At 36.2% G+C, this 13642-nt stretch overlaps 1 protein-coding gene across 2 annotated transcripts; it reads right to left on the reverse strand.

Annotated features, from left to right (window-relative positions):
• Window positions 1-907: 907 nt before the first annotated feature.
• Window positions 908-12967, reverse strand: SRP54 (signal recognition particle 54kDa). 2 transcript variants are annotated; one of them, XM_010085526.1, is made up of 15 exons: window positions 12856-12967; window positions 11174-11265; window positions 10506-10590; window positions 9669-9773; window positions 8367-8433; window positions 8232-8289; window positions 7375-7525; window positions 6317-6465; window positions 4849-4949; window positions 4662-4748; window positions 4167-4240; window positions 3806-3914; window positions 2581-2751; window positions 2037-2132; window positions 908-1369 (listed from the first exon to the last, which is right to left on the reverse strand). In XM_010085526.1, the coding sequence occupies exons 1-15, from the start codon at window positions 12931-12933 to the stop codon at window positions 1278-1280; spliced, it is 1515 nt and encodes a 504-aa protein (XP_010083828.1). In that variant the 5' UTR covers window positions 12934-12967; the 3' UTR covers window positions 908-1277. The 2 variants fall into 2 exon arrangements, with proteins under 2 accessions (XP_010083828.1, XP_010083829.1); XM_010085527.1 differs by lacking the exon at window positions 11174-11265 and having other exon boundaries at window positions 12856-12878.
• Between the last annotated feature and the right edge of the window lie 675 nt (window positions 12968-13642).

Genomic DNA, 13642 nt, shown 5'->3' on the forward strand with positions numbered 1-13642 from the left:
TGCATCTTCTATTGAATATATGTACCACTAACAGCACAGAAGATAGTTCCACCTTATAAGGTAAGTTACAGTGTATGTTTTATTAGCACAAAAGCATAGTTGCCTATATGAGCTATTCACTATCAACTGTGTCAGCTGTCACCTTCTCAAAGAACTGGCTGACAGGGACACACTTGTTTTAATTACTGCATTTAATTTTTATCTTATCTAAGCAACAGAGATGGGTGTCCATTTACAACCCAAGCACCCTGCAGTATATTGGAATAAATTCATAACATACCCTCTTTCCTTAAGCTTGAAAGACCTCACCATATCTGCCAAGATGCATGTTGGATTTCAAGACTGATCTGGTCTACCTAGTTTCTGAAGCGTGCCTGTAGATTCCATTCTGTAGATTCCATTTAAGACCAACACTGTAACTGAAATATTCAAAGAAATGCCATAGAAAATTAAGATCGGATTGATGCTGCATTGGGGCAATACGGTCTGCCAGGTAAAGCTGTCTGTTTTATTGTAAGTTCAGTATCAGCGCAGAATTCCATTTACTATGTATTAGAAAGTATCTCCATAACAAAAGAGTTGATTAACTGACAGCCTGGTATGAAGATTATCTTCAGTATATGACACAGATTGATATATGCATACCTGCATGTTTTTAGTCACTTCTATGTATAGATAAAATTCTGGAGAACAAAGTTTTGTACAAACCTGAGCACAGCACATCCACCTTTGAAAATACTTCAAGGAGAGCACCTAAGCAGCAACACCAGTTTTCAGATACTGAATTACTCTTCCAGTAACTATACCAAACATTAGTTAGTCACCATTAGAAACAAATCAAATGAAGGAATAATATCATTACACACTGATAAAGGGCAGTTATGAAAGAACTGAATAGGCCATTCCCTTGTTTATAACCACTTAGATTTTATTTTACAGTATATTTGTGACATTTTATGTTACTATAACCAAAGATCAGGGTTGTTTACAAATATAATGGCTGCCATTTGATGTAAACAATTAAAAAGTGTCTCTAAATATTAAAATTTTACATCTGATTTTGTTTTATTAAATTGAATTGCTCTTTGTGCCATCAGGTATTAGTGGAGAGGAACTAATTTAAGCAAAAATAGTTTTCAGAAATTAGATGTAGAAACTGAGAAGCTTGAGTAAGATTTCAAAAGACCACTCCTCCATCACTGTAAAAAGGAAGAAAGCAAATTCTTTCACTGAAGTTGCAATGAAGAGTCAACCAAGTCCATTTTAATAAGGCTTCTTTACATATTATTGAATCCCATCATGCCTTTCATATTCCCAGCAGCACCTTGTTGAAACTGTCTCATCATTGACTGCAATCCTGCCATGCCACCTGCAGAAAATACGCGAGAACACGGATGTGCTAATTAACTCTGAAGCACAGCTATCTTGCTTCTGAGGCCTCATTACAGCACACACACACACACACACTATTTCAATAATATACAAATGCAGAAGCCCAAGACTGTCAAACCAGGTTTAAATGGCCATTGAAAATGGACAACTGAGTAATTACAGAAAGGACTGCAAAACACCAGGCCTGAAGTAGGTTTTAAAATGACCTGTGCATTAAGACCTAGACAAAAGAAAAAATGTTGAAGGAATGACCATTATCAATTACTATGGTTCCAGTATGGGAATCTTTACTTAAAGCTGCTCTTGTCAAATTTAATTATTTGAAGCAAAGCTTAGAAAAGAAGGGAACTTTAGGAATAGATGTGCTTTACCACAGTCACGCTTCAAATCGTCATTTTACTATTTTAGACACCACTCCAGTTGCTCATTTTGAGAGCTGTATCCAAATGAAGAGACTAGATTAAGCACTGGTAAGTGCAAAGCATTGATTACACATAGGCTAAACTTTCTGATTCTTGTTAGAAAACCTAGAAATACTTAACACTAATGCACACATTCTCACATCACCTTCCTCACTTCTATATTTCAAATGGTCCACCACAATTGGTAGCCCTCTCTTGAAGCTGTAAAAAGCCAACACATACCCATATGATGAAGAACTCTTGGATCCATCATCTTTGCCATCTGTTGGTTCAGTTTGGCCAACTGAGATGGGTTTACATTCTTTGACATATCACCGCCTAAAAAAATATTAAAGAAGCAATCATAAGAAAGTGTATTAATGTATGGGTCTGAAAATAAAATTAGATAAATCAAAATTTTACAACCTAATTCTAAATCCAAACCAATTCAAGTCCATGATTAAAAGTCACCACATCAGCCACTTAAATGTATTTAAGGATCAACAGTCCCTGCACTCCTGTAAGGCTAAAGAGTCACTATTGTAGTACATTGATAAAGCCAAAAATACAGTTTTCACTGCTACGATAGAAAACATTAGTGTCATGAAGAACAGTGCAGCTCTTACCAGTTATATAAAAGAGCTTTCAAACATCATGAAAATGCACAAATTACAACTCACTTTCTCTTCTGCCGAAGCCTGATTATGTTTTTACATTTCTTCTGTGTTCACACATCAAGTGACCTCCCCACTGAGTTAATTAATGTTTTACCTTTTTTTTTTTTTACCTTTGAAAAGCCCTTTGATGCCTCCCATCTTTTTCACCATCTGTGCAAACTTAGTGTATTGGGTCAAAAGCTCCTGAACATCTCTGGTAGAAACACCTGAACCTCTTGCTACTCTTTGGATTCTTCCTGGCTGCTTACTGAAGACTTTGGCACCATCTGTACTGTCAAGTTCTGCAATTACAGTGTGGGAAAGAAAAATCCATTCAGTTACTGACATTGAGGTCTGTTATAGCTGGTAGCAAACTTGTTCTCATTATTGTTGAGAACTTAGTTTTGAAACAGAGAACAAAAACCTAGTTTTAGAATTTGCAATGCAGAATTTTACATAAATGAGATAGAGTGTTCTAGGGAATAGTACTAAAAAGCTGTTAAGTTCATATGTTCATCGCCATGATAGAAAAAGGTGCCTGAATAAATTATGTTCTCAGCATACTTGGTCTTAAGCCACATTAATGGGTTTAGCACAAGGGTAAGAACATACTTCTGCAAGAGTTATGGGTGGATAAGAAACACCACACCTTGCATTCCAGAGACCAAGCTATGTCAACAAGTAAATTTGAGGGTGGGTAGGAAGAAAGACAGAAATGACAGATTAAATATGAATGTAGCTTTTTAATTTGCAGGTATAGTGTTAATAATTTAAGAAGCACAGTTACAGTATGAAAAATAAAAATATATTAATTTCCAATAGAATGCTTCAAAATCCCACTTATTCTACATAAGACAGAGCAGCAACAGGAAATTGTCAAATTCTCTCTAAATATTTAGACCTGTTTAGAAAGTCTGAGACACAGATCAGGGAGTGTAGCAATAGGACAAGGGGTAACGGTATTAAGCTAAAAGAGGGTACGATTTAGATATTAGGAAGAAATTTTTTTACTGTGAGGGTGGTGAGACACTGGAACAGGTTGCCCAGGGAAGCTGCGGATGCCCCATCCCTGGAGGTGTTCAAGGCCAGGCTGGATGAGGCTTTGAGCAACCTGGGCTAGTGGGAGGTGTCCCTGCCCATGACAGGGGCGTTGGAACTAGATGACCTCTAAAGTCCCTTCCAACCCTAACCATTCTATCATATGTACTTGTTGCCATTTCTCAGAGTGATAAATGCTGGTCACCATTTTCTGTCACTGTAGATGCTGCCATATGCTCAACCTATTTCCAGGAAGATCTGTTAATAAGCTTGTTCAACAATGGAGAAAAAAAAAATAGTGAGTGAAGTTTGTTTTACCTTGGTCATTCATACTGTCCATTATAGTCATCAGTTTCTTTAGCCTTGCCATTGATTCCTGTTCATTCCCTTTACTCATGAAGTCAGTCCCAAAACCAGGGATCATACCCTTGTTTTAAAAATGGAACACAAAAGCTGTGTCAGAATAGGCAAAGCTAACTTTAATTAAACAGACAGAAATATTGACAGCAAGTTTTAGTTCAGCAATTATGTACCACAGTAGGTAAATCATTTCACCTTTTTGAAAAACAAAGCACAAACTTTAGCACCAGTTTCAATTAAGAGTTTTAAGTTTACAGCAGAAGTTGGTCAAATATAAATTAAAATCTGATAAAATAAAATTATTTTTAGGATAACTAACCAAGATCTGGCTGAACGGTCCCATTTTCATGATGTTTTGGAATTGTTCATACATATCTCTTAATGTAAATTGACCTGAAGTACAACAAAAAAAGATTAGCAAAAGTCACACTAGCATTTTGGTCTTACTGTCCTTTCTCAATTTTTTTTTTTTTTATATTTACAAAGTAAATACCATGCTGCATAGATAAGTAGATAAACTTCTTTACCACCATTAACATAGCTAAACCATTTTAGATGGCACACACTTAAAAGCTAAGCTAGTTATTCTGCAGCTATAGACAGTTACAGTCTGACAGACTTATCACTCGAAAAACAATTTTCTTGCCTGTCACATTTATTAGAGAAGAATAACCTTTCTTCACTATGCACATGAAACAAGTTTCTTGTCTCTACATATCACACAAATTAACTCAGTGGTCTACATCTCTGAGAAAACATGCCATAGTTAGGTCATGGCAATACACCTGCTATTCAGGCCTTGGGAATAACTTACCATGTTTGAGCTTTTCTATGAGTGCTTCATTATCATCCAGTTTTAACTCATTTACTTTATCTATCAATCCTTCAATATCACCCATACCTGGGGGGAAAAAAAACCTCTGAAGTTAGCATTAAAAAAATTACAGTTTGACTTCTATTATTCAAAGTGTTTTTTAAGTACAGTTGTACACAGTACATACCAAGAAGTTTGCTGATGAAAGGCTGTGTTTTAAAGGGTTCAAAGTCATCTATGTGTTCACCAGTTCCAATAAAAATTATAGGACTCTTTGTGGCAGCAACTCTGCAGTAAAATATATTTTATGAAATAATATCTCAAAACCCACTCATCTTTTGTACCACCTATTAACATAATCAGCTAGGCATCATCAACATAATGCATCCTCTCTGAAGTATCTTTCTTACTCCTCAAACTATTACTGCAAAAACATCCAGCATTTAGGATGGGTAGCTGGGACTAGCTGACAAGATGCTTCTCTAATTAGTACTTTGTAAAATACGAACTCTGCTTTGAAAAATCATCAACAGAAGTAGAAGTTGCCTATTTTCATTGCTGAGTTTAAGAAACATGAAAGAAATCATCTTCATTTTATCCTAATATTGGGAGGTCAGATGAGACAGGCATTGATTACTTTCTCTTTAAGTTACCTCCTACAACAGACAGCAGGAAAAAAAGCTTAGACAAGAAAAATCAGAACCTTTTCAAAAATCAATCATTGGCACTAGCTTTTAGATGAACTCAGCTTCCAGGGTACAGAAAGTATAGAACACACAGAGAAGACTTAACACATACAAGCACATGACAACCAGAACAAGCTTTTGGTATTTTTATTTTGCTCAAGTTTAGTTTTCCATCACTATGCTATAAATAACAGCAAAACACATACGGCAGTTTAAGAACTCCAACAGTTAAGATCAAAAAATCAGACAGTGATTTAGTAAGTTGGTGTCAGCTAACTTCAACTCTTTTGGCAAATCGTCTCAGCTCTATACAAGCTATATCACTGAATGCAGCTGGAGATTAGTCTGACATGCCATCATGTAAGGGCTGAAGATAAAATGTAACATTTTCTAGTCAGTAGGAGGTCTGTAAAGATGCAGCACACAGGAAGTCCAACAAGAATAAAATTCAGGAAAGTATGACTGCAGACTAATTTTTTACCAAACTGTTGGACACTGGTAATCCAGAAGTTTGATTTGCATCGCATTTTTAAGGCCATGAGATATGACTAGCTGAAGTTTTTCCCCTTTTGGACCAAAATCTCGGGCATTAAAGCAGCAGCAAAACCTTTCAGGTAAGCCATATCTATTCAGTCAAAATTCATATTTTTGGTAAAAACTCCTGATATGCAAGATGCAATAAATATAATTGCTTGATGCTGTTTCTCAGAAGACAGAATTCTGACATGTGACAATACACACTACTGTATTGGAAGTACATCATAATATCTGAATCTGACTGATGTTAATTATCAGTAGGTGACCTTATCCATCAGAAGTAGGGTAAGAACATAACTGTTACTGACTAAAATCTCAGATTCTGTGCAGCGTGACAGTGACACTTTCACAGGACAGGTTTTCAAAAGAAACTAACACATTTCATGTCCATCCATGGCCAGACGTTGGACACTATTATATCACAATACTTACGCACTAAGAGCTCCACCTCCTTTTGCATGTCCATCAAGCTTTGTAACAATAACAGAAGCTACATCTACTTTATCTTTGAAAGCTTTAGCTTGAGCTTCACAAGCTTGGCCAATGGAAGCATCCATTACATAAACAATGTTATCTGGTTGCTAGGAGAAAAAGAGATAGCAGGAAATTATTACTTTATGTTTCTTGAACAGTGTTTATGCATTATGTTCAGCAGCATAACTTACTGCAATAATAGTAAGAATGTAAAGGCTGTGCAGTTTAAAACAAAGGGCAACTGTTTTAGGAACAGTATTGTATAAGGTCCATTTGAAAACTCTCATGTTGCATTGCTATGTGAAAGACTTATCTACACCACAGAATGTTAAAATTTAATGGGTTTACCATTACTGCTTATGTTTTGACTGATTTTAGCCAGTATCTGAGCCAATAAGCTAATTAGTATCTACCAGCAATTAATGGCTGACATCTTCCATTCAGTTTCACATTAAGAGCTTTAAGATATCCATTCCTCTGAAAACAAGTTAGCCATTAGGAGTTGTGTGGGAGGTGTCATATCGTCATGCAAGACCACAGAACCAAACAAATAGCCAGACTTTTTAAACCCATAAAAAAACACTGACTTCATTTACATTATCAAAACTGTTGAAAATTTTACAATCATCGTCTCTGTTTCAGAGAAGTTACTAATGACAACCACAGAAAAAGTAGTACACATAGCTACAGGAAACCAGACTGGATCAAACTGATTCTTTTATCTAGTTTCTCAATGCAAAGATTTTTAAAAGTTAAAGCAGGAACGGTAATCTAGTTATGTGCAAGCATCCTTGAGTTACAGATACAATAATTGAAATTGACACAGAATTATCAAGCACTGATCATCTAAGCACTTTTTATTCATATCCCTTGGTAATTTCTAATATATTCTAGGAGTTAAAGCACTGATGCATTCCAAAGGAGCAAAATCCACAAAGAACACTACAAGATAAACATAAATGAGTAGTAGTCAAATTACTATAACAGAAGTTATTTTATTTCTTGAAACTACTCACTATGGCATTAGCAACTTGTAACATCTCTTCAAACAAAGAGTCTTCCTGTTTGTGACGTCCACTTGTATCAACAATGATGATTTCAAAGTTTTCATTCTTAAATTTCTCAACACCTTCCGAGGCAATAATTACAGGATCCATTTCTGTGTAACTGATCACAAGAGAAATATATATACATATATATATAAAAATTCTCTGTTCCGCAAAAACCTAATTCAAACTTTCATCACCTGACTGTAAACTTGTTAACCGTAAATCTACCTGGATATCAAGAGGGACTTGCTCTTATGTCAAGCAAAAATTGATTACAAATATGCCTAAGCCATTTACCCTTACTACTTAGTGAACTGAAGCACAAAGGACTCTGTCTCACCTGCTGAAGACTGTTTTAAGTTCTACTAGCCCTTCTCTGAAATAACATTTAACTGAGCACCTAAGCAGTACACCTCCAGTGAAGCTTAGGTGAAAGTTATCTGCTGTTTTATAAAAGCTATTTTAGGTCCACTGCAGCCCCTACTTGACAATAAAAATTAAAAGTCCAAAAATCATATCCTTTGATCTATAGATACTTCCCGCAAATCTGAATGTGTCTGGTAAAGGCCTATAAATTGCTATAAGTTGCGAGAACGTTCTAGGGAATTATCCCCAGATGCCCGATCTCTTCTTACACTATCCCTACCTGCTACTACTGGTAGACAGTATACTAAACTAGGCAGAATTCTAATCTGATCAGAACAAATGTTATAATAAAGTCTAAGTAATTAGGCAACACTGAGGCTTAGTGTGAGATGTTCAATAAGGAACAAGACATTGTTGGAGTTGAATCATTTTCCAAACTGGTTCGGAAAGATGCTTACCTGCCATAAAAGGGAATTCTTGCTTTTGTGGCATTCTGCTTTAACTGGTCAAAAGCACCTATAAGACAAGTACAGTCAAGTGACTATTTAAAAAAGACCTGTAAGTATTAAATAACCATATCATTGAACACTTACCTGCTCTGTATGTGTCTGCACATATTAAACACGTCTTCCAACCTTTCCTCTGATAGAAGTATGCTAACTGTGAAAAGAAATCCAAAACAATTTAGTTACACTAAAATCTCACTAGAAAGCATGACACTGTATAACAGCTTACACATCACTGAAGTACAGAGAGAGTACACAAAATCAAGCCAGTGTTCCTACAACCTGAGACCACACAGTAACACTGTGCAAGTACCAAATGTTAGCACCTCCACTACTTAGAAAAGTATGTTATACAAATAATTATTAGTGGCAAGATGAAAACAGCTGCTTGACTCTTCTTATGATTGCAGTTTCCCAAGCCAGGAATGACTACAAACAATTCCAGTTCTCATTCTACTAATTCCTGGATTCTGATCACTGTTAATACTGCAGACAGGACTAACTTTTAGAAACTATCCAAAGCAGTAAGAACTTCAATATTAAGTACTGTAATGGCTACAACTTGTACAGCTCTCCGTTTCTGTACTTCCAGAGAACAAAAGGTATTTCCATTGCAGGGAGATGTTCTAAGATGATGGATGGAATCACTACTGTCTTGTAACACTCAGCTTCGCTAGTACAATGTACAGAACATTTGATTGACCAAAGACAAACTTCCAAAATATAGTTCACCTACAGAAGCACTAGGAAAGCCTTATGAAATTGGAGCAGTGATATATTCAGTATAGCCTATGTGTCAGAAGCAGATGAGTAAAAAAAAAAAAAGATGCATCAGTCTTTTTCCATAGGACAATTTTTCCTCCCAACAACCACCATAAATAGGTTAAGTGTTGATTCAGAGCATTCTTTTTTAGCCTTAAAAATACAAATCTAGATTTTCTCAATTAATTTGGTGCTGGCAGAGGTTTCATATCACCCACTCATACTTAACTGAGATATCTAACACAGAGGCCAACTTCCACTGGTTCCCCTAAACAGGTAATGAAATGAGATGGGTTCCATTCACAGTACTAGTTTTAAACCCAGAAAGTGAGGAATAGAAAGACACTTTGTTATTCATATACAGTATTGTTTCATCAAGAGTTTAAAAAAATCTTGAAGGAAGTTCTGTAAGCCATAAATTGCCCAATATGACTTTGGACATTTACCTCATCTCGGAAACCTCTCTGCAAAAAATATCTCTACATTGTAATCAGTTAGTACTTTCCCACTAACAGAAACATCACAGATCACAAGCAAATCCTACCAAAGGAGTCCAATGACCACCCCACTGCCCCCATCAAGTGGAAAAAAAACCAAAACAAAACACACAGACTCAGTGCAAGTTACCTTTGAACAGGTTGTTGTTTTACCACTCCCTTGCAAACCGACAAACATTATAATATTCTGTTTTCCTTTGGTAGGTGTCCATGCTTTGACTCCAGGATCTACAAGCTGAAGTACAAAGTATAATGTATGTTGCAGAACTGAACTGCAGAAGCACAGAACAGTCAGTATCACAGTCATGCTAGGTGCCTGGTTTTATTCAATGGAGCAAAACAATTTTTGCATATTCAAGTCTTAATCTGGCTGAGATGCTTGCTGATTTACAGTGAACAGCAACAGCCCATGTAAGATACCTATGGTATATAGTGTTATGCTTAATAATACTGTAACAGTGTTCATTTATTTCTAATGCCAAACACCGAAGTCAGGGTGGCCTATATGTAAAGCACAAATATAAAAATCAACACAGAAACACAACCCCCACTATAACTGCTCAAGTTGGACCTCTTCTGGTGAGAATTCTATAATACAGAAGACTTTTTAGCGTTGCTGCCCCACTTCTTGAATGAGTGGAAGGTACATACATTCCAGAGAGCCACCATGTGGGTGGGCACAGACTACAGAAGACAGTCCAGAAACTAATAGTACTTCACCTTTATTTTGTTTTTAAATTTCAATTGAAGATGAAGAGTAGCTAAACTTGAAGGCTAAATTGAAGTTAGTCTGAGATGTGCCCAGGAAGTGGCTTCAATCAGAAGAATACTAGTGTTTCCAGTAGTAAGTAGCCTTACAACAGAAAACAACTGTAGGTACTACACAATAATTGGCTTGCTACTGTACTGCTTCCACAGCCCAGCCTGTAAAAGAAAAGTGACGTAATACAGAATTCTGAAGTCCTACCTTAACAAGCTCCTTAAAGACAGCATGCTGAATCATTTTTCTTTTGTTAAGGCCAGATGCCATTTCTTCAAGATCAATTGCAGACCTGAGTTTAGGAAAACCATGAAACACTAGTACAACTTAAAGCACCACTTTAACTTAGTAATAAAATGAAGGTTTGCCACTGGAACAGCACCCTGATTTGCCTTGAGTTTCCAGACAGGACATATTTAAGAGAAGACATGCATTGGAGACATTATTAATGTATGCAGGATAAAAACAGGTTTCTAAAATACTTGCATCTTTCAGACTTTGCATCTACTTGAATTACACATCTGAAAATAGCCAAGTTAACAGTACTGGTCATATACACAGATCTATTTATATTCCAGCACAGAACATGTGAAGATGAGGTGTCTAGGAAGTAACAAAAAACTTGTTTATTATAGCACTCAACTGATGACAGCAACAGTTTTCTGAAATAAGATTATAACAGCAATAACTGGCTAAACTTGATGAAGATTCTTTTGATGGAACTGGCTAGATATTTAGTTCAAACTGCATTTTCCTGTTAAAGGTAAACTGGATGTGTCCAAGAAAATCATATGAAGTTAGACGTTATTCTGTAACCCGAAATTACAACTTTTACAAACACTAGAAGTTAAATGTATTTTGACTGTTTCACTTACTTGACATTTTCTCTGAGTTGCTTCACAAGTTTAATATTAACATCAGCTTCCAGTAATGCTGTACATACTTCTTTTAACATAGCATTTAAAACCTTTGGAGTATAAAAGAAAAATGGTTTTATAATACACAGCATTGACTAGGTTAGTACTAGTTCAAAATATGAATGTGAAAGTGTATTTATGATATAACCAAGGCTTTTACAAATCAAGTGCATGCAGTCTGCCACATAAAAAAGTCTATGCATTTGTTCCTATGTAAATACAATTTAAATTTGAAAGGGTAATACTGGAAATGAAGGAGCTTCAATTTGTAACATGCACACTATAACAAGGTAACACAGAATACTTTCTATCGCATTAAGGACCACAGCAGCTCCTATGGTAGCAAGACTTCCTAAACTTCCCTACGGGTACTCATTACAGACAGCTGTAACAAAAAGCCACGAGCAAATATCTCCGCACAAAACAATCTCCGTAAATAAAAGTATTTCTTAAATGCAAAGATGGACACATTGCTATCTGCATTCTCAATAAAAACTGGACTGCTGCTCTGGGGTATGCCTTTTAGGCAAACAGGTGCCTCAGCTAGGAACCTAGTTTAGTAGTTCTAAGACTTTTCAAAGTGAACATATTTTTTGAAAGTAACACCTGCACAAATGGCCTCATTTGGACAGCTTGAGACCTTGCAGGAGAAAAATTTCTACTGCTGAAAAAGATTAATTGGGCTATATTTTATTCAATTAAGGATTTGTTGTCTGACAACTGAAGATTTGTTAAAACCTTTCTACACACAAATTCCAACCCTATAATCCTTGATAAGCCTACTTTTTGGTTACTTTAAGACACCTGTCTGCTTACCTGAAAAGTTTCTAGCAATTTATTTACCCAGACATACTTCTAAACCATCACATCAGTTAGTTTTCCAGCTTGCCTTTCAGTCCACACAACAGAAACCATTTATTTATAATTTCAAATTCTTAAAAAATACAGACTATACCAAGTCAAACAGCTTCCAGAACCACACGCTGTATTGGCTTTAGTATAAAGGCAACAACAGAACTTAACCCTCACAGTTCAGACAGCAAGGTTTACACTGAGTGCTATTTTTTCTTCCACGCTTCAGCTTCTAGCAGCCTAGTAAGCATCTCTAGCTGTGCACGCACACACATAAATCAGAGTACTCTGGGTAGTCTCACAGCCTATCCTCCACCCAAACTTAGACATACATTGCCTCCCCCAGCATTCACCTCCTCACAATGCTAATCTCCAGAAGTATAGCCACCAGGTTCAAGGAGCCTTTGACCATGGGACCCACTATACCCAAAGCAATTATACATGTCTAAATCTGGTTCTAAGTTTTGGCAGTACTATCAGGGGTTAAAGCTTCTTGCTAGAAATTTTACTTGAAGGAAGAAAAGAGCCTTGGGATAACATCAACCTACTTCAAGCTTCTCATCAGCCTTTGATAACTTTTTCTCAGAACATGGCTTTCTAAATGTTAGTGCCATCACATGTACATAGAATCACAGAATGGTTTGGGTTGGAAAGGACCTTAAAGATCATCGAGTTCCAAACCCCTGCCATGGGCAGGGACATCCTCCACTAGACCAGGTTGCTCAAAGCCTCATCCAGCCTGGCCTTGAACACCTCCAGGGATGGGGCATGCTATGCATATTACATACCTCTTCATTGATAATTGTAGCATTGCTCAGTGAGCGTAATGCTGATGTTATTTTTCTTCCAAGATCTGCTAAAACCATTTTGGCGGCTTCAAGTACAACTCAGAAGAATCTGGAATACAATTAAAAATCAAATTTTAAACTAGTTGAAGCAATGCCTTTGCAAATTAATTATTCCAGTACCTTTTGGTTTAAGAAACCTGCTTTGAATTCCAGAAAGCATAGAAGTTTTACTTTTTTAGAGTTATTTTTAGCAAATATTGGCCCCAACTTAAATTTAGGCTATCCTGATGGCCTACTTGAAAACAGAGATACTACACTGCAATTAGGAAGAATTTCAGTGTCTAGAATATTTGTGCATTGAATTCACCATGAAAAAACAGCCCAGACAGACTTACAGAAAGAATACGAACCGCTTTTTATCTTCTTAGCACCAATATGCTACATGACAGAACAAAATCAAGCAGAATAGCCTAGAAACTCTACAACATGCAAAGACAGGTATAATCAGAAGCAAAATATTTTGCTAGCAAAATTGAACATTGATTGGTTCTATTTTATCTAATTTACACTAAATCAAACTGAATTTCCCATTTCAGTAGCTCTACAAACATACTTACATTTTAATAAGCAAAATTCACATTGTATTTTTTGGAAAACCAGACTATTTTTGTTCACTACAGACACAAATCTCACATATAAGCCTAAAGCATACCGCCACTTACATTTAGGAAACCATAAAAACTTAATTTCTGAAGGGCACGCATAGTCTAGTCAACATGCTAAAGCA

The sequence above is a fragment of the Pterocles gutturalis genome, unplaced genomic scaffold (assembly GCF_000699245.1).
Source record: "Pterocles gutturalis isolate BGI_N339 unplaced genomic scaffold, ASM69924v1 scaffold10250, whole genome shotgun sequence".
NCBI classification, from domain to species: Eukaryota; Metazoa; Chordata; class Aves; order Pterocliformes; family Pteroclidae; genus Pterocles; species Pterocles gutturalis.

Excerpts from the sequence above, each read along its gene's own strand:
- SRP54 (XM_010085526.1), bottom strand. The coding sequence starts at position 12,933 with ATGGTTTTAGCAGATCTTGGAAGAAAAATAACATCAGCATTACGCTCA. Across the intron at positions 9,774-10,505 it reads TCTTTAAGGAGCTTGTTAAG|CTTGTAGATCCTGGAGTCAA; the intron begins GTAGGACTTCAG and ends TTTGTACTTCAG. Across the intron at positions 3,915-4,166 it reads GACCGTTCAGCCAGATCTTG|GGTATGATCCCTGGTTTTGG; the intron begins GTTAGTTATCCT and ends TTTTAAAACAAG.